General features: G+C 38.4%; 1 protein-coding gene across 1 annotated transcript; it reads left to right on the plus strand.

The window, feature by feature from the left end:
- Positions 1-3,649: 3,649 nt before the first annotated feature.
- POLE4 (DNA polymerase epsilon 4, accessory subunit) lies at positions 3,650-9,182 on the plus strand. Its single transcript, XM_074287204.1, has 4 exons — positions 3,650-3,950; positions 6,733-6,817; positions 7,510-7,551; positions 8,802-9,182. Exons 1-4 carry the CDS (start codon positions 3,714-3,716, stop codon positions 8,813-8,815), a joined length of 378 nt encoding a protein of 125 aa, XP_074143305.1. The 5' UTR covers positions 3,650-3,713; the 3' UTR covers positions 8,816-9,182.
- Positions 9,183-21,283: the final 12,101 nt, after the last annotated feature.

The following is a 21,283-nucleotide window of genomic DNA, read 5'->3' on the forward strand; positions in this document are numbered from 1 at the left end:
GGCTGCCTCACTGGTGTGCTGAGCCAGGCCTGTGAGTCTTAGGTGCTCATTTGCTTGATTAAGACCCTCTCACTGGCTCTCCCAGACCCGTCTGAGCTGGGCTGAACACCCCTTTCACCCCTGAGAGAATGACCTTTTTTGAAGTCCTTCCATTCTAACTTGGGCCAGAGAAGCGTTTTATTCCATCACACTCTGTTTAGAGGATTAGTTTCATGTGGTTTTCAAGGGAAATTGGGAGAACTTGAGCAGCTTCATGTTTTCACTTCATCATCTTGGCTCCCCCATCCCAATATCTTTGCCAAGAAAACTCCAAAATCGGATCATAAAGAGTTGTAAATGACCCAAAAACAAGCTCCCCTTAAGAGGACTCAGACTCATCCAGCCAATACCATTTGCTATCAACTGCTCTGCTTGGTTTGGATCCCAACAGTCGAGGCTCTCCTCCATAGCTCCTCTCCCCTTCAGCTTCTTGCCAGTCTTTCCCAATGAGAATATAAATTCCTTGAGGACAAGGACTACTTTTCTTTTTTGACTGTAATGCTCAGAACTTAGCCACTTATTAATGTTGATAGTTCTCTCTGTATATCTGTTCCATTGATTGAACACTAAAGAGCAAGAGAAAATATGGGTTAAACACAAATTCCCAGTGGATTATTTATTTGAATTCCTTGATCTCACTATCTCTCTATATTTTATCTATGGAAAAATGGGACCTGGGAACTACAGGACGCCATATGCTCCTTTGAAGTTGGTTGATTATAGTTTCTCAGGGCTGATTGTTCAAGAGGCCTTGATCTCTTTGCTTTCAGTAAAGCAAAGTAATTGTTGACTTTTAAAAATGGCATTTATTGCAATAAAGGAAGCCTATACTGAAAAAAAAAATACCTTCATTGACCATATATATGGATAGATGAAAACAAGGAAAAATGATGGAAAATATGAATGAAAATTTTGAGGTAGTAGCATCATTTTTTCAATATTCCACATTCCTGAAAACTATCATCACACAATTTCTATAAGACAGCTAAATTCCCCTTCCCATTGTCACAGTCCTCTTCTTTCAAGGACAAACCATCCCTTTTGATGTCACTCCCCTTTCTGGTATCCATTCCTTCCTTGCTATCAGAAAGATGAAAACTTCTGCAAGGACTGTGAATTCTTTGCTCTGGCTTTGATTTCCACATGCATATCCATTCCTCTTGTAATGAACCTATTTTTCAGTTAAGTTTTGTGAGGGTGTGATTCCCTTTGACATTACTAGAGGTAAAACCTTTGGTGCAGTATATCTAGGGAATTCTTGTGCAATTCTACCCAGAGGGGGACCGAAGACCCCCAGACTTTTCTAAGGTCACAAAGATAGCAAATAGTAGAACTAGAAGTTGAAATCAGGGACTTTGATTGTACTTAGACTTTTCCCCACGGGACCATGCTAAATTAAAGAACTGAAAAGAACAAAAAAAAAGTGGAGGCAGGAAGGAGAAAAATGACAGAAAATTTGGAAAAGTAGGATTGAAGGAAGAGATAAAGAAAAACTGCCTCAAAACTCATTTCCTCCAGGATTATCACTTTTCTCTGTTTCTTCAACATTGAAGGGCTCCATTTGTGCTTTTTTTGCACTTGGTGTAGCACATAATCTGTCTCATTGACTTCCTGATGGCCACATCATTTCTCTCCATGCTGACCTCTGCACTCAGCAGGAACTGGATTTTGATTGACATTCAATCATGCCTCAAAGTGGAGAACCTGACAAGGCAGAAAACTTGAAAGAAAGTTTTTTTTTACATCCAAAGGCTTTGATAAAGGCCTCATTTCTAAAATATATAGCAAATTGACTTAAATTTATAAGAATACAAGGCATTCTCCAACTGATAAATGGCCAAAGGATATGAACAATTTTCAGACAAAGAAATTAAAGCTATTTCTAGTCATATGAAAAAATGCTTTAAATCACTATTGATGAAAGAAAAACAAATTAAGGCAGCTCTGAGGTACCACTTCATACCTCTCAGATTGGCTAACAGGACAGGAAAAGATAGTGATAAATGTTGGAGGGATGTGGGAAAACTGGGACACTGATACATTGTTGGTGGAGTTGTGAAATGATCCAAACATTCAGGAGAGTGATTTGGAACTGTGCTCACAGCACAATGAAACTGTGCATACTTTTTGATCTACCAGTGTCTCTACTGGGTGTACTAAACAAATCATAAAATAAGGGAAAAGGACCCATATGTGCAAAAATATTTGTAGCAGCCCTTTTTGGACTGACAAGGAACTAAAAATTGAGCTCATCATTTGGGGAATGACTAAATAAGTAAATTATGGGATGTGAATGTAATAGAATATTATTGTTCTATAAGAAACAGTCAGCAGGCTGACTTTCAGAAAAACCTGGACTTACATGAACTGATGCTAAGGGAAGTCAGTAGAACCAAGAGAACATTGTACACAGTAACAAGATTATGTAATGATCAACTGTGATGCACTTGGCTCTTTTCAATAGCAAGATGATTTAGGGCAATTCTAATAAATGTGTTAGGCCAATTTTAATAAATCTGCATGCAGAGAGAGAACTATGGTGACTGAAGGTGGATCAAAGTATTCGAGCTTGCTTTTTTTTTTTTCCCTTCATTTTCCCCCCTTTTAATCTGATTTTTTTTGTGCAGCATGATCAACTTGGACGTGTGTTTGGAGGCATTGCACATGTTTAGCCTATATTTGCTGTCTTGGGGAAGAACAGGAGGAGAAGGACGGAGAGGGATTTGGGCACAGAGTTTTCCAGGGCCGGATGTTGAGAACTATTTTTGAACGTATTTTGAAAATAAATACAATATTATTAAAATAAAATTTGTAAATTATATAATTGCAAATCACATAAATTTAAATATATTAACAATGTAATTATATAATAAAATTAACAATAAATTAATAAAATAAAATATTATTAAAACTTTTTTTTTTAGTGGTCACTGAACTTTAGAAATTATCTCCTCTTCTGGTTCCTTTAAAGGTCAAAGAGACTGAACTCTAGACTGAACTTTTCCCCTGCTGAGCCGCTGACCTCGCTGCAGTCACCTCTAGGAACGTTGTGTTTACAACCTCCCCCACGCACTTCCGCACTATTAGAAACAATTTACATTATTTCCCAACCTTTCACCCGAACGCGAACTTCGGGAGGTCATGGACTGCTTCTTCCAGACCAGCGGGAATGCGAGGCACTGGAAAGAGCTTTGCAGTCCTGGCTTCTAGATCTTTTCCCGACACTGACTTGTGTAGTGATGTACCACAGCCCTTTCCCTTGTCCGGGTCTCAGTTTCCCCTTGTGTAAACTTTTATTTATTTATTTACTATAAATTATTGTTGAATGAACCAAACAAGGAAATTGACCTTGTCTGATTTCAGCCTGGGATCTAATCTGGAGTTTCGTATTTGTCAACATCTGCCCCGGGTTGAATCTCTAGGCGGGGCCAGGCCCATAAGATACAAAAGTATCTTACCCTACGGGCGGAGGATTTTTCGGGCGCCACGACTTGTTAGATGGAGTAAATATGGTAATGCAGACTAACAGCTGCCCTGAGGGGCGGGGGAGGAGCTGGGGCTGGCCTGTGGCACGGAAGGGCGGAGCCAGGGGTCCAGGGCGGGAAAAGGGCAAGCGCTCGTGCACCCGCGCCCAGACTGTAGCAAAGTGTACGCGGTGCACACAGGCTCTCAGGATGGCGGCGGCAGCCTCGGCGGCGGTGGCTGTCGGCCCGACGGCTGCTCCAGTGGAGGAGGAGGGCCCCAGTGGAGAGGCTTCGCCGACGGCGCCTCCTCAGCCGCAGGCCGCGGCACCGGCGGCCGGACCCCGTTTGTCGCGGCTGCCCCTGGCGCGGGTGAAGGCGCTGGTGAAGGCAGACCCAGACGTGACGCTCGCGGGCCAGGAAGCCATTTTCATCTTGGCTCGAGCCGCGGTGCGCGGGCGGGCCCTGGCGGCCTAGGGGCGGGCCTGGGAGGGACTTTGTGGCAGGGGTGGGCCAGCTCCTGCCCTGTCCCCTAATCCTCGTTCCGTGACTAGGAAAATGAATGTGCCGGCTCCGTGAAGCCTTACTGCAAAAGTGGGGGAGGTTAAGGGGAAAACCTCCGAGGAAGCTTGGGTGGAACGGGCCTCTGCGAGTGATTCTAGTGAGAAGCGAGGGTTAGAGGCGGGGCTGGGCGCCTGAATAAGTGACAGGACGGGAGGAATTAAAGATGACGCCGAGGGCTTGAAAGACAGATAAAGATGCAGCTGGTAGAAATTGGAAGGAGCACCGAACTTTACGCTGTCATCTCCGCTTTGTGCCTACTGAACTTGAGCATGCTTGGAGCCCTCGGGTCCCCTGCAGGCAATTTACAGGAGCTTAGGATCTTGGTTTTAGGCCCCACAGGGTTCTTATTTGTAAATATTAGTGCTTGGGAGAGAAATGAAGACTTGGGTTGATAAATTTGGGGTTTTTCTGTAACTTTAGTTACTGACCCCAAAACATTTGGTTTTTTTTTTGGCAAAGATATCAGAGGGGTTTGCCCTTAGCTTCTCCAAAATAAGGTGTTCTAGGTCCGTCTTTTCCAGGAAGGACATTGACAAATTAGAGGGTGGGGGTGGGGATGGAGTGGCCTCAAGGTCACATCCGATGAGAATTATTTAAAGGAATTGGAGAGGTGTAGTGTAGGGAATGGGGAATGTGGTAGTTATCTTCAAGTATTTACATGGCTGTTCCATGGAAGGTGGACGCGAATTATTCTCTTGCGCCCCAGAATTATATAATCAGAATCAGAAATCAGAACTAGGAGGAAAGGATAAAATTCTAAAGAGGCATATTTAGGTTTGTCGTGAAGAAAAACTTCGTTTTAGAATGGTCCAAAATGCAATGTACTACCGCAAGAAGTATCAGACTCTCCTTTGGGGACTTGTCGGGGAGAGGGTGGATGACGGCTTTTTGGGATATTTATTTACTTTTTGCACTTAACTGTGTACATGTTACTGTCTCTGGTAAAATATAAACTCCTTAAAAGAAGGGACTGTGGATTTTCTTCAGTTGGTATTTTTTGGGTCAAGAACAGTTCCTTATTTCACCTCTGCCCTTAAAAAAAATTTGTTGGCACATCTGATTTCGTGCACGTAGGATCCTACGGAGAATATTTCTTCCGTCAGCTACTTTTCTACAATTAAAACTTTAAATTAAATACTTTAAACTATTAAATGAATGCTTTAAGTACATACTTTAAGTATACTTTGAACAACTAACTTGCTTCTGGCATTCAAAAACTGACTTGCTCAGTCACGTGGACTATGTCCCAGAACCAGTACATGCAGCCTAGTGAATTAAGTGCAATAAGCCTCATTTAATGAACTGAATTTTGTTGTTGGATAATTCCTTTTTTAGATGTAGATTGGAATAGTTTTGCTGGCTCTTGGTAACTTACCAAATAAAATTTGAGCCTCTCAGTTTGGCATTTAAAGTGCTCTGTGTTTGAATTTTCAGGCCAGAAATACGGATTTCGTTTATATCTTAGTAGGTTTTGGTCAGGCACAGTGGATAAAGTGCTGGGACAGAAGTCAAGAAGACTCATCTTTCTCAGTCTATTTGTCTTTCTTGTTAAAAAGTACCATGATATCAGGGACATGATGTCATCACAAACGAGTGAATTGGATTTGAGTGAGGGAGTCTCTAGCCTTACTTTCTCCTCTGAAGCCATCTGGGTCTAGTGGCAAAATATAAAGATATTTGCCTGGAGTGGCCTTGGAGGCCTGAGGTACCAAGAACTACATGGACATGGCCAGGCTCATAAAGACTGTGCAAGGCGGGATGTGGAACTAGGATTTAGTAACTGATGCCACACATGTCTATCCACATGTCTCTCAGTAGATATGTTTATGTTCTCATATTAATATGAGAATAATTTATTGTTTAAACAATACTTTATGACTACATAGGAAGTACAGTATAAATGGAAGAGTCTTAGACTAATAGTAAAAAAAACCCCAAAAAACAAACAAAAAAAAAAACCAACCTCAAATAAGAAATTCAGGTCCCGGCTTTGCCAGTGAGTGATTCCAGTGTGTGATCTGGAGTATGTCAGTTGCACAGGCTTTAAGGTCCCTCAGCTCTGACATGTATACCTTTGTATTGGTGGTTGAGTTCAAATGCTTCCTAATCGGCAGGCATTTGGGGGTCCCTCTTTGAACATGGTTATCGATACCAGGAGGAGGAGAAGGTTCACTCTTAGGTACCAGGTATGAACTTGTAGTCATGGGAGTTTCAGACCAAGGCAAACACATAAATGCAGTGTGAATTAATATAACTGTATTGGTAGACAAAGCTACAAAGTGCTTTGCCACAGGTGAACCATCCTTTCCTGTCAAAGAACTGCTGAAAGAAATGGCAAACTATAGTCAGACATGACTGAAATGATTGAACAACAACAACCTATCAGATAGCCTCAGTTTCTTAGTAAAACAGCACTGTTATCTGCTCTAATTGCTGGGTCAGTTGTCCCATTGGGAACTTGAGGAGGGAGATTTGAAACAATTGCTAGGGAATAAGCATAGGGAAGGAGTGCCGAATGGTAATAACCTATGTTGGTACCTTAGAACTGACCACATCCCTCTCCTATCCCCCATCTTCTTCAGCCTGCCTCCACTTGTCAGCAAGAAACAGACTTCCCTACTTCATGTTGGGACTCAGTTCTATGATCTTTTCTTTGCTTTTGCCACAGGAACTGTTTGTGGAGACAATTGCGAGAGATGCCTACTTCTCTGCCCAACAAGGGAAAAGGAAAACTCTCCAGAGGAAGGACCTGGGTAAAACATTGTTTTTTTCATTCTTTGTATTCAGAGGGTGAGTGGGTTACATGGCTGAGATGCCCACTTTTAAGGTCATTTAGTTCTTTGGGAGGAGATGGGAAGGGTCAAAGTAGGTTAGGAAATAAAGACTCTGGGTGTCGTTGATAAAAGAGGAATGGTGGTAAAGCTGTATGGGAATTTCACAGGAACATTTCATCTGCTTTTAAATTTTGTGTAGGGCTGGCCTCAAGACCACAGTTGATATTGCATTTTAATCTAGTAATTAGATTTGGAGGTTTTGTGATCTCACTGTCCTTTTAACCTGATTTGCTGAGACTGTTGTTATACTTTGTCTATATCATTTTCCAATTCCTCTTCCATTGCTGCTGCTTTTTTCTTTCTTAAAACTTGCCATTTATAACTTTCAGACTAAAGAAGGTACAGATTTGATTTCAGGCTCTATAATGGCCTTATAGAGAGATCTCCTCTTTTCCTATCTCTGATTGTTACCTATAACTTCTTATGCTTACCAATATCTCTGTGATAGTAAGGAACAAGAGTATGCTTCAGAATTACTATTCCAGGATCAAATGGAATAGCTCTTTATATATATATATTTACCTGGATTTCTTTTGGTTTTGTTGCCAAGAGAATTAAGGACTCTTTTTCTGCTTATATCAACTGTATTTTCCTTTCACCTTATGTTATAGATAATGCAATAGAAGCTGTGGATGAATTTGCTTTTCTAGAAGGTGAGTTTTCTGCAAGTTTATATTAATAGTTGTATTAATATTTGAATTCTAAAATTCATAATAGACAGCCATTGACTAGATTTTTTTCTTATTGATGAAATGACTTTTAACTCAGATTCCTTATTTGGGGAACTGGAACTTCTTCATAAAAAATACTAATAATTGAGGAGTGATGGGAGATGAAAAGCTCACTGAATCTGATTAATTACAATTTATTCCCCATCTTCAGACCTAGCTTATCTTTCTCCTATTTCTAATGTTAGATATAGACTTGATTGCTAATTTAGCAGTTTATGAGTCATGGCTTATTAGCCCATTTTTCCCTTTCAAGGAATAATGGCATTTAAAATGACTATTTTGAGGCAGTTAATTAGAAGGAAAGTTCTTAAGCTTATCTTTTTACCTATGCTTGTAATCATGTTGTCCACCTCCCTCTGAGAGGCAGCATATAGTGAATGGATAGCAAGCCTGCCTTGGCATTAGGGAGACTTGACTTCAGCTCATATCTCTGGAACCTATTGGTGGTGTGATTCTGGGGAGGGATCCTTTTAGGGATCCAAAAAATTCTCTGAGACTAGGTTGTAGAGAAAGGGCTGATCTGCATTGATGGAAGAAATTTCCTTCCCATATGTCTGAACTCACAAGTGTATTCTATCGTAAATATTTGTTCTCTGAACATTTAGAACAACTTCCTACTTTTTAATTATTTGTGCCAAAGGAAGTAGGTGGGCTGAGGAAGTTAGAGGCCCTAAAACCCAAGGGCGATGACCATCACTGAGTAGGTTTTAGAAGAGCTTCTTGCTTGGGTGTATTTTCTTGGTTCTGCTTATGGTTATACCACTGCATGATCCCAGGTAGGTGCAGTTACCTTCACATCCATGAGCTCATCTTCTTTTTTTCTTGACTCCCTTCTTCTGTCTCATGATTCTCACAGTAGCCTGTGAAGGGCTGCACGGTGAGATGTCTGGTTTTATCCTTTTTTCTCCTCCACTCCTGGCTTCCTGTGGAGCCTCTTGAGCCCAGGGCAACCCGTCCTTGTTTTTAGAAAGCGTTTACATGTTTCTGCCCCCAAAACATTTCTCTCCTCAAGCTTTGGCAGACATTTGTTGGTTGCCCAGATGTGGGCTAGGTGGGAAGAGATTACAAAGTGGGTAAAACATGGGCCTTCTGTCCCAGAGGTTGGAGCCAGGTTAGAATAAAGCCTTTTCCTAGTCCTACCTCATGCTCTCTTTTGCCTTTTGTTTCCTCAGGCACTCTGGACTAAGCTGCATGCATTCTGCAGATCCTGGAGTCTCTTCTTGAATTCCTGTGTTCTTCCACCTGCACTTCAGCAGGCCTCAGCTGTGCCTGAACATTGTCCTAACAGTTTGTTTTCTATTGATACATTGCTATTTCAGCCAATTTCCCTGTTTTCTGTTGCCCTAGTGATCTCTGAAAAGATATCACCCCAAGAATGGACTGGAATACAATCTCAGCTCTTGGCTTTTCTTGGCAAGTTTCACTACTGCCTGGGTCTGCCCATGATGGGGTTGGTTTCACACCTGTTCTCTGTAGAGAGATATGAAGGAATTTTTCTTGGTAAAGGGGCCTTTTGAAAAATGAAGCACAAAATAAAGATGTTTAGACCAAAATGCATTTAAATATTGTTCTTTTTTCCTTGATAAGAGTTGCTAACAAGTATAATCTTCCCTTCCATTTTTCTGTAACTCTGTATTATCGCTTTCCACCAACTATTTTATCTAATTCCCTTTCCATCTCTCCTCTTGTTCTCTTCCATTTTTTTGATACATCTAGTTGAGGATGCAATATCAACATTAGTATAGAAAAAGTTGTATGTATCTATAGTGATTGAAATCCTGATTTTAAGGAAAAAGAAGTTTGTTTTTTTTTAATGTATTTATAAATAGTAACTTTTGTGAAAACATGTGGTTGCTTTATTGGGAACTTTTTTGGCTACAGAATTTTTAGAGTGCTAGCACAAGCCTCAGAAGTATCAAAAAATCCTTTATGTATAAAATATCATGATTTAAAACAAAAGTTAATTGATTAGGAGAAATATAAGATTCTGAGACCTCTGTATGGTGGAATCTGGGGGGGAAATCTTTTTCAAACACAGATATATTCATTTACTAAAAAATCTTAAGTGACTCAGTGCCTGTTAAAATAAAGTTCATTGCCTGGTATTAAATACCAGGCAGTGATATTTAATACTCTTCTCTGGGGCAGCTGGTGGTACAGTGAATGGAGCACTGGGCCTTGACTTAAGTTTACATTTGGCCTCCAACATTTACTAGCTGTGTGTTCTTGGGCAAGTTACTTATCCTCTATTTACCTCAGTTTCCTTATCTGTAAAATGGAGATAATAATAGCACTTTCTTCCCAGGGTGGTTGTAAAGATCAAAATATAACTGTAAAGCACTTAGTACAATCCCTGGCACTATAGTGGGCACTACTATAGAAATGTAAGCTATTATTACAGTTAGATACCAATCTGCCTTTCAAACCTCATTTCATATTACTGCTTTCCACAACATGGTTTGGCTAAACTAGATTATTTTCTGTTCTTTGAATAGACTGATCCAGTCTCCATACCTTTTCTTATACCCATGCGTTTTTTAAATATCCTCCATTTCCTTAGTATGTTAGATTCCTATTGATCCTTTTAAGTACAACCCAAAATGTCATTTTTTCCACGAAGCCTTCCCTCTCTTCATTTTTTCTGTCAGTAATGAGCCTCAGAACATGGTAGTTTCTTATCTTTTACTAGGGTTATTGTGAGCTCCATGGTAGTCTGCTTTATTAGCATCTCTTCCAGCTCCTAGTACAGTTTTATGCACATTTGCAAGTACTTAAGTATTTATTAAATCAATAAGAATGTGTTAGAGTTGAGTACTGGGACAGTAAAACTATAACCTCCTGTCCTTCTATGATTGTATGTGAGAGAAAGTGTGGAGAACTACTGAATAAATCAGGAGGTAGTTGTGGTAGAGTAGGAAGATTGGATCAAACTGGAGGTCAGGGATTCTGGTCCTAGGTCCAAGCACCAATTATAATATGTTTAATAAATAGTTGAGGCTGAGACTGGGACCATTTGAACTTGGAAGTTCTGAGCTGTAGGGGGCTAAGTTGTCTGGCACCAACATGGCAAACCCTTGTGGGGACATCAGGGTGTAGCACCAATTTACTTAAGAAGGGGTAAGCCAGCCTAAGACAGAAACAGCTGGTCAAAACTCCTGGGCAGATCATTAATGGGATGCTGCTGCATTTCTTGTTTGGGCAAGGTAGGGAGATCCTGTCTTAAAATAAAATAGAGGTGATTTTTAAGGTCACTTGCAGTTTTAAAATCTTGCAACTCTAACATTGTTCCTTATAGGTAAATATTAATTGCATCTAAGTGTAGAGGAATAAATCCTTTTTCCCATTCTTCCCTCCTCCTTTCCCCCTCCAATCTTGAAGCTCCAGCTTTGTCTATGATAGAGAGTAGGATCTTTTCCATTATATCAGTCTTGTTAGGCCATAGAAGGAAGAAGCTCATCCTCTATGTTGGGCCTTTTCCCCAAATCTCCACTAATTAAAGGGTAATTATGATTACTTGGCCCTACCAAGGGACTAACTATAAGAGGGTGAGCTCCAGACTGGGATCTGAGTCTCTGCTGCCAACTGATTACATGATTTTGTAATTTTTCTCTATGATAATATAATCAGACAAGTTTTGCCCAAGAGGTAACAGTCCTGCGCCTACTGTGGAAATTTCCTGAAAGTGCCTAGCTGAGTTCCCAGTCCCCCCCCCCATCTTTAGTATCTGATGAAAATATAATCATTTCACATCGATGACATTATGAAACTAGTGTGCCATCACTTCCCAAGAGATCGATTGTCTTTTTATGTTTGAATCTGCAATTATGTACATCATTATAATTGGAGCATTGATATGGAATAGTAAGAGGAGAGGTAAATAAAAGACAAGTTCCTTCTGTTCAAAATCATTCTCTCCACTGGACCTAGAGAATTTCAACAGGGCCAGTTTGTTTCCCTAAAGAGGTGATTTCCCAGACTGGGGTGTAGAGAATGAAGTAGAATCTGCTTATCTGGTGTAGTTGTTTAGTGATCAGGTGAAGAGAGCCTGAGGTTTAGAGTTGAAAAGATCTTAAAAGATTCTCCAGTTCAACTGCTCACTTTATAGATGAGGAAACAGGTCTAGAAATGACTCACCCACACAGAATTGTGTTGGTATGAGAGCTGAAGAAGAGTATAGAATTTACCCATGTCCCTGAGGGCACAGGAGCCTTACCTGCTCTACCTTGCTCTGCCCTTGGGTGAAGACAAAAAGTCAGAAAGCCCCCAGTAAATTCAATAAATAAATATTCTTTCCCCCCAATATTTGCTTTAAAAGCTGAAAGGAAATCTGAGATCTAGCTGCCTGCACCAAAGCAACAGAAAGCTCTTCAAGGCTATGACAGCGTCTAAGGTGGTGTAGGCACTCAGTCAAGATTGATTTGATTGGCAAATGTCTGAATAATTTCAAGTAATTTCCTGTACTGCTTGTCATAAGGAAATGCCATCATTAGACATCAACTTTTTTTTTTTTCTTTCCCTCCTGTTAATGTTAACGATTATCGAAGTAAAATGCAGCATAGTGATTTTATAGAAGGATTTCTTTCCATCCAGAAGGTTTCCAATTTTGGCAGAGGAATCACACGTACAACAGATGTTAAAAACACACTCCCAAATCAGAGCTGGTGTCAACAATTATAGCTGAAAATGATGTAGCACCTTAATGTTTTCAAATGTTTTCAATTTCTTATTTGAGTCTTACCATCGTCCTATGAGGTAGTTACCAGAGGTATCATTATCTCTGTTTTGTGGAGGAGAAAACTGGACCTTGAAGAAATTAAATGATTTGCGTAGTGAAATGAGTTATGCAATAGTAAATGATAGAGCAAGAATTTTATTCCATGTGTGACCTGAAGCTGGTTGCAGTACTTTGCACAAAAACATATTGTATCATCATGTTCAACACTGGTTCCTTAAACAGCATACTTTAATATTTTGGAAGATGAGCATTTTCTTTGGTGTTGGTAATCACTCCATTAAAGCAGATGACATAGCCCCTCTACCTTAATAAATCTTTATTATTTGCTCTGGCCAAAGAGTCACCTCAGGGCCAGACTTGTAGCAATGAACTTCTCTGCACCTAAATAGGCTGGTTCTCAGACAATGGGAACAGTCTAACATGGGGCTTGCCAGGGCTAGCCTAACCTTGTGACTATCAAATGTCAGCATTGGAGAAGGACTTTAAAATGCAGTTTTGGACAGTACGTAATAAGGAAATGATGTCCTTGCTACTACAAACCAAATCAAGACTGTTATTAGAGCTTAGTGCCTTGCATGGTAGGTATTTAATAATTGTTGGTTGATTGACTGCTTTCTCCTAAATTAGTCATGCACTCACCAAGTCATTGTGAGATTGTGATCATTTTAGGATTAATTTTTGACTAATTTTCCCAGAGCTGAAACAGTGCCTCTCCACCAACCTGTCCACTTGGGTGGATGACAATGCAAAAAATTAGCAAGCAGCCAGGTGTATGCCCCTAATAAAATTAAATCTATAAATCTTTTTCACCCCTATATTTTCATTTGGAAAAATTTCCAAAGCTAAATACCATGAATCTGTCTCTTCTTCAAATTACAAATGCTTTTCACCATAGAAGGTCTGCAGTTCAGAAATGTGCCCCCAGGCTTAGGAGAAATTGCACATTAAATTGTAAATGAGAACTTTTGCCCTGAAACACAATATAATAACAACTGACCCCTAAAGCACTTGGAGGTTTGTAAACAGCTTTATGCACTTTATCCCATTTATTGCTTACAATAACATTGCCATGGAAGGGCTGCAATGGTTATTTTCTGTATTTGACAAGTGAACCTGAGACTGAAAATAATTGACTTGTTCAGGGTCCTATACCCAATAAATGATGGATTCAGGATCAGAAAGGACCCTAAAGGATTTCTTGAGGAACCTTCCTATTTTATACATGAGGTCACTGAAGCTTGGTAATGGTTGTAGGATTATATAAATTTTGAATTGAAGGGGATTGTAGAAGCCATCTAGTTCAACCCCATTGTTTTATAGATGGGGAAACAGGTTTGGAGCGACTAAATCACTTTGTCCATGGTCACACAGTAAGTAGTAGGGGAAGGATTTGAAATCAAGTGTGGAGTTATGTGATTTTTAGTCAAGTTTGCATCATCAAAAAATGCTCCTCTCTCCATAGAGACAAATGATGGACTCTGAATACATATTGAAGCACTGTTTTTCATTTTCTTGCTTTTTTTTTTTTTTTTTGTTTGTTTGTTTTGACAACATGGCTAAATATATCTATATCTATATATCTATATCTATATCTATATCTATATATATTTTTATATATATATACACACATATATTATTGCTTGCCTTTTCAATGGGTAGGGGAAGAGTGAGAAAGAGGGAAAGAATTTGGAGCTCAAAATTAAAAAAACTGGGGGTTAGAGTAGCTAGATGGTACAGTGGATAGTGTACCTATTGCGGAGTCAGGAGGACCTGAATGAAATCCAGCTTCTGACACTTACTAACTGTGTGACCCAGGGCAAATCACTTAATCCCACTTGTCTAAAAAAAAATTAAAGACAATGTTAAAAATTAATTTCTTTTAAAAAAGATTGTATTAGCAGGGAAAAAGCCCTCCAACAACTTGATCTTAGAAGTGTGGGCTTTTGTGGTGGTGAGTAAGTCCCTTGGGAACCCATAAAAATGCTGTGTAATTTTCCTGAATATATTCCACTTCACTCTTCTCCAGTTCATAGAATAATGCTACAAAGCAGAAATGGGATATTTTGTTTGCTTTCTCTGCAAACTCTACTAGTGAAAGTTAGCATTTATTTTAACATAAAGCTCCCTTTACACTAAAATTCAGTATTGCAGAAATGTCCTGCCTCTTTTCCCCTTAGACATATGCTACTAGCTGAAAGAATAAATGTAGAATTATACTTAAAATAGAATGAGTGATAACATGCTGCTTGTTTAATTTACAGTGTACATAGGCTTGGAGAACCCAGAGTCAGGAAATATCCTTCATTGTTGCTGCAAAATAAAACACTTCTCCCTTAAATTAAATCCCAGCAATAGAATATTCACCAGGTTACCATCAGGTAAATAGAATTATAGTCAGGAGAGTGCTGGTAAGTGGTTAATAATTGGTAGTCTGCAAAAAAAAAAAATGTACACAGAATATACTTTTTTGCATCATTTTCCTAAGTCTAAACAATAAAAAGAAAAAAAATTAAGCCTAATTTGTAGCATTTGCTGATTTCTGAAGTGTAAATGCTTAGGTTAAGAATTTAGCAATTAGCTCTTATAAACTCATATGAGATGGTTCCAACACATCTCTGGTTATGATAATTTAAGTTTTAAGTGAAGAGATATCCTTGATTTCATGAAAATAACGTTTTTTTGAGGGTTCAGTTATATGGAAGGCACTGTCAGGCACTATTTTGATACAGACATAAATGATTCTGCCTTTGAAAGTTTTCAGTGTAATAGAAAACATGGGCACATGTCTTAATATAAAAATAAAGAAAATAACAAGTGAAGGGAAAGGGACACATTGTTATGGGAATTTAAGTGATGATTTGGAGAATTAAGAAAGGCATCATTGAAAAGATTTAAAGTAGAGATGGACAAAGGGAAGGAATAGGATAAGAAAAGTACAGAGGTTGGATAGTAAGAATCATTCAGGGGAAGATAATAGTTAATCAATCAATAAATGTTTATTAAGTGTTTATTATATGATAGGCACTGTATTAAACTCAGGGAATAAAAATTTAAAAAGATAGTTCTTGACTTCCCGAAGTTTGTGATCTATTGGGGGAATTTTTTTTTTTTAAGGCCATACTTAAAATTTCTATTATTGTCTGATTAGATCGTGGCCCGAGGAGGTAGAAAACAGGAAAAATCTTGGTCCTAATATAATGATTAGTTATTGAATATAAGAAAGAAATGTTCATTTCAAATTATTTTTTTAGAGTTTATTTTTATTAAAGCTTTTTATTTTCAAAACATGCATGGATAATTTTCAACATTAACCCTTGCAAAACCTTGTGTTCCAATTTTCTCTCCCCTTCCTCCACCCCCCTCCACTAGATGGTAAGTAATCCAATATATATTAAACATGGTGGAAACACATGCTAAATCCACTGTATACATACATATTTATACAATTAATACAATTATCTTGCTATACAAGAAAAATTAGATCAAACAGGGAAAAATGATTTATCAAATTCTTAATGGAGAATTCAGCATGCAAACAAATGCACACACATTCTCTCGTTTCCCTGTTTGTATATCAAACTATTTACAGGATAAATAGAAAATGATTCTAAAATATTGGGGAAGATTTCCAGTAAATGATGAGATTTTAGCTGAGACTTAAAAAATAGAAAATGATTTTAAAATATTGGAGAAGATTTCCAGTAAATGATGAGATTTTAGCTGAGACTTAAAAAATAGAAAATGATTTAAAAATACTGGGGAAGACTTCCAGTAAATGATGAGATTTTAGCTGAGACTTAAAAAGGAGGAGGTCAGTAGGCAGATTGGAGGAAGTAGAATATTCCAGCAATAGGAGACAGCCAGAGAAAATGCCTCTTGTTTGAGGAACAGCCAGGAGGCCAGGGATCACAGAGCACATATTAGGGAGTTAAGTGTAAGAATCCTTGAGAGGTTGGAGGCAGCTGAGTTACTAATGTGTTGTCTTGGATACTGGAATTGAGAGGGGACCACTGGTGTAAGGGGGCGATGATGATTGGCCCTGTGCTTTAGAAAAATCCTTTTAGTGACTGATTGTGGATCATTTGAAGCGAGAGAGTTGAGGCAGACAGACACACCAAACAGTTCAGTGGAGGGGTGATGAGTATTAGAGCAGGGACCAGTGTCAAAGAAGAGATGTTGTGAAGTTATAATCAATAGGCCTGGGTATGGGGGGCTGAGAGATAGCAAGCAGTCCAGAATGACTTTACAACTGAGACCTTGAGGGCCTTTGAGGATGGTCTCACCCTCTAAGTTATAGGGAAGGTTTGGGGGAAAGAATGACTTCTGTTTTAAATTTAAGATGTCTACTAGACATCCCATTAGAAACATTTGTCACTGCTTAGAGTTGACAATCCTTCATCAAGGATTCAAGATGGGGGAAAGAGAAAAGACTCGGCAGTGTGGAGGAAATGGCCAGAGAGAGAATGGAGGGGTCAAGAGATTGGAGGGCACATGTGGATGAAGGCTAGTGTTTGGCAGAGGGGGAGGTGAAAAGCCAATAGATTATGGTGGGAAAAGGAGATTTTGGAGTACTTGGAGAGAGAAATGGTGCATTTTTTAGTGGGAAGATCAAGAGGATGACTGTCTTGTTGTGTGACCAAGGTAGGGTGGAGGAGCTGCTTATGGGAAGTGAGTAGTTGGAGGAACAGAGTGGCTAGGGTGTCTCAAGGAGAATCAGTGTGTGTGGTGAAGGCCCCTAGGATGGGGGCAAGAGTTGGAGGGAGAGACATAAGCCCCCCACCGACCTCACTGAGGAAGGAAGGGGAGTGGCCTTTGGGGCCATAGACAGCACTCATGAGGACTGGGAATAGTTATGAGTAGATGAACTTCATAGAAGTTTCTCAGGGATCGAAGTAGGGGGAGAAGCTGGAAGTGGCAAGGGGACGCTTTTCAACTCTCCCACCTTGACCAGTGAGGCAAGGAGAATGAGTGCAGGTAGAGGTAGTATTAGAAAATACAGCTGGTTAGGAACTTTGGGTATTTCCCTTGAAAGGCAAAAGTGGCGTATAAGTAGAAGTATGCTGGAGCAGCTCAAACTGGCTCAAGAGAGCTAATACACTTTTACTGTGAGCATTTCTGCTTTAGAAAATAGCAAACATTAAAGATCAAAGCTCGATTCATTTTGTTTATTATCAGGAGTTAAGGAAGTAATAGAGAAAACTTAGTATATCATGTATGTGGCAGAGTATAAACAGTATAGCCTTAGTATGATATATGTGTATGTGTGTGTGTGTGTGTGTGTGTGTGTGTGTGTGTGTGTGTGTGTGTGTGTGTGTATATACACACACATATATATATTATATAAAAGTAGGTTGCGGTCAAGTCATGGAATATCTTAGATATCAAATTTAGGAGTTTGGATAATATCCATTAGGACAACAAAGAGCCATCAAAGGCTTTTGAGCAGACTCATGCATTAAGAAGAATGATTTGATATTAATATATAGAATAAGTTGGAAGTGGAAGACTAGGAATGGTGAGACCCATGAAAAAGGACTTGGGCCCGAATTAGGGTCATAATAGTAGGAATGCAAAGGAGGGGATGCAAAGAAATATTGCAGAGGGAGGATTCACAGGAAGTATCAAAAGATTGATTCTGTGGAGGGGAACAAGAATCTAAAGGTGATTGATGTTTCAAGCCTGAAAATACCATTGGGAGAGGTTAAGACTTTTAGGAAAAGTTAGTACATTTGGTTTAGTGCTTGTGGGACATTCATGCATGTTTCATGAATAATTAGAAAGAGAGGAAGGTCTTCCAGTCAGGAGAGTGTTTAAAATGAGAGATCTGGGCATCATTTCCTAGTAATAGTAACTAAAGTTGTGGATAGGGCTGAAATCAGCAAGGGGATATAGAGAAAGAAGAAAATGGGACTGAAGACAGAACTCTATGATGTTCCCTCATATAAGAGGAGTTTTAGGAAGGGAAAAGGTATGAAAGAAAAAGGTAAACCAATCAAGGGGGCAGTACTAGTATAAGAAGACTGAAATTCCATGGAAGACAAAGGGCAAGATGATCTCAAGAGGGAGAGAGGGGCCAATATGTGGAAATGATTTGGGGATCAAGAAGGATAATTAAGGAAAGGTCACTGGATATGGCAACAAAAGAGGTGAATGGTAATTGCAGAAAAATCAATTTTAGTGAAGAGATATTATGAAGTGAGGAGGTGGTGGTCATTGTAAGAAAATTGGCAGTGAAAGGAAAGAGGAAGATTATATAATAGCTTTAAGGGATAAAAAAAAGTAAGGAGAGGCCAAAGTATTGCCAATCTTAGTGAGATTAAAAGGTAGATTATCCTTCTACAGGGGCTATTCCAACCTTCCTTTTTATCCTTCCTCCTATTAGACCCTATGTCTACCCTTTCAGAAAATCATTTACTATATTTTTATTTTTAAAGAAACATCAGAAAGCATTTATTAAGTGTCTATTATGTGCCTGGCCTTTATCAAAGACACATGCTATTAAAACTTTCCCCAGTTTCTTTATTTCTATTTTTGGATAAATTGGTTTTGTTTGTGCAAGCTCTTTTTAATTTCATATAATCAAAATTATGGTTTTCTTTCTATGATTCTCTTGCTAGTTGCTTAGTCATAAATTCTTCAGTCATCCATAGATCTGACAGGTGCATTTTCCCATTCTCTTTTAATTTACTCATGATATCACCCTTTACACCTAAAACATTTATGTATTTTGATTTTATTAGCATACGCTGTGATATACAGATCTATGCCTCATTTCTACTAACATATTTAGTAGTTTTCTCAACAGTTTTCATCAAATGAGGAATTTTTAGCCCCAATAGATTAAATATTTTGGTTTATCAAATACTAGATTACTATGGTCATTTATTACTGGATATTGTTTACCTGATGGCTCCATTATTTTTTTCAGGTCCTATACATCTTGAAATTCTATTCTCTCTTCCTTTACTCTGGTTAGTAAAAAGTTTTCCTTTTGTCTTACCAAAGCTAAACTAACTTCCCTAGAGCATTGTTTTCATACTCATTTTCCTTTCTCCTCCTTAAGCTCATCCTATATAATAATTCCTCCCCTACCACCTATCTATCTACCTAAATATCTGTCTTTTCCCCCACCCAAAGTCTTCTTTATCCTTGGAAGAATACTCATTAGATCCTGTTATCCCCTCAAATTACTGTCTTTTCTTTTTTTTCCTCAGTGCAATCAGCTTCCTTTCTCATCACATGTTCTCCAACCCTTTGCAATCTGGCTTCCAACCTCATCATTCAATTGAAACATCTTTCTCCAAAGTTACCATTGATCTCTCAATTGCCAAATATGATGCTCTTTCCTCATTCCTCATCCTTCTCAACCACTCTGAAGCATTTGACTGTTTTGACTAATCTCCCATTGATGTTTTTTTCCCCTCTGGGCTTTTCTGTCATTGTTTTCTAACTTCTCTTCCAACTTGTGTGACCTCACATCATTCTCATTTGCTCATTCATCATCTACATCATACTCCTGAACTATGAAAGTCACTCAGGTTTTTTTCCTAAATCCTCACACTTTTTCTCTATACTCTTACCTGGTGACCTCATTTGTTCATTTTAAATTCTCATCTCTATGCTGATAATTCCAAGATCTAAACATGTGGCTTTAGTTTGTCTTCTGAGTTACAGTTTTATAAATTCAACTACTTATTGGTATTGGATAAAAAGTATTGGATGTACTTTCTATTTCTTACTATTATTCCTCATATATAATGGTCCATCTGCCATCTCTGTGCCTTTGAATGATTGATCCCTATAGTTAAAAATTTTTTATCCTTTTTTTCCCCCTATTAAAAAAAATAATCCTTTACAATTAGATTGTAAAGTCCTTGAGAACAAGACTTCCTTTGTTTTTTTTTTGTTTGTTTGTTTTTTGTATCTTCAGAGTTTAGCACAGTTCTTAGCTCATAGTAGGTGTTTAATACATTTTTATTGAATTGAAATTTTTTTTTAAGTTGCGTGGGTTCATAGACATAGAGTGGAGAGGACCTTAGAAATTATCCAGTCTCCTTTTTAAAGGTGAAGAAACCATGCTTCAAGACAGATTGAAGGACTCATAAAGAAAGTGGCCCAAAGTTATAAAGATAAGATCTGAATCTCAGCACTCTCACTAAAAATCTAGTCATCTTCGAACTGAGCTATAGAACCATGCAGTCCTTTGTTTCCAAGGACAGATGGTAAAACACACATAAAAACAGAAGTGTGATGAATGTTGCATATTCTGAGCTGATGGACTGGCTTGATGGGTCACATGTTTGTTTTTTGATAAAATGCAAGGCTCAGCGAGGGAGATGAGAAAATGACTGGGGCATAAAGTTTAAAAAACAAATTTTAAGTTTTAAAAACTGTGATTACACTTCCTGAAATGCTATTTAGCTTCAAGTACCAAGAATTCTTTCAGAATTATCCACATCTGCTAAGTAAACAAAAATTTAAAAAAGATTCCAAAACCCATTTCAAGTTTAATTTTTAAAGGAAATACTTATTTCTGTTAAAAGTCTGCCTTTGAGATACTGTCTGAGATGGAGACATATCTCTTATTGGAAAGACTTTTCTCAAATTTTTTTATGTATAGACAGCTCTTTGGTGAAAAACCTGTTTTGCTTAGGAAATATTGATCAAATTGTTTGGTTTCTATTGTTTATACCTAGCTAGAAGAGCTATATTTCAATAATGTTTGAAAAATATTTGTTGCATTATCTCTAAGCTTTCTTTAACTGTCTATAAACATAAATCTTTAAACATCTCAATATTTTTCTTCCTATGAATTTTAAATTATTTCATCTATAAGTTCAGACAACTCTTCCAAATAAATCATGACCTCAAGATTTGAGAATGTTATCAGGGAAGCTTTACCATGAAAACTCATCACAT

This window comes from Sminthopsis crassicaudata, chromosome 2 (genome assembly GCF_048593235.1).
Source record: "Sminthopsis crassicaudata isolate SCR6 chromosome 2, ASM4859323v1, whole genome shotgun sequence".
Classification (NCBI taxonomy): Eukaryota; Metazoa; Chordata; class Mammalia; order Dasyuromorphia; family Dasyuridae; genus Sminthopsis; species Sminthopsis crassicaudata.

What these genes read in the sequence shown, in the direction of transcription:
- POLE4 (XM_074287204.1), top strand. Translation starts at nt 3,714, where the DNA reads ATGGCGGCGGCAGCCTCGGCGGCGGTGGCTGTCGGCCCGACGGCTGCT. An exon ending in TCATCTTGGCTCGAGCCGCG is followed by an intron (nt 3,951 to 6,732) that starts GTGCGCGGGCGG and finishes CTTTTGCCACAG; the next exon opens with GAACTGTTTGTGGAGACAAT. An exon ending in TCTCCAGAGGAAGGACCTGG is followed by an intron (nt 6,818 to 7,509) that starts GTAAAACATTGT and finishes CTTATGTTATAG; the next exon opens with ATAATGCAATAGAAGCTGTG.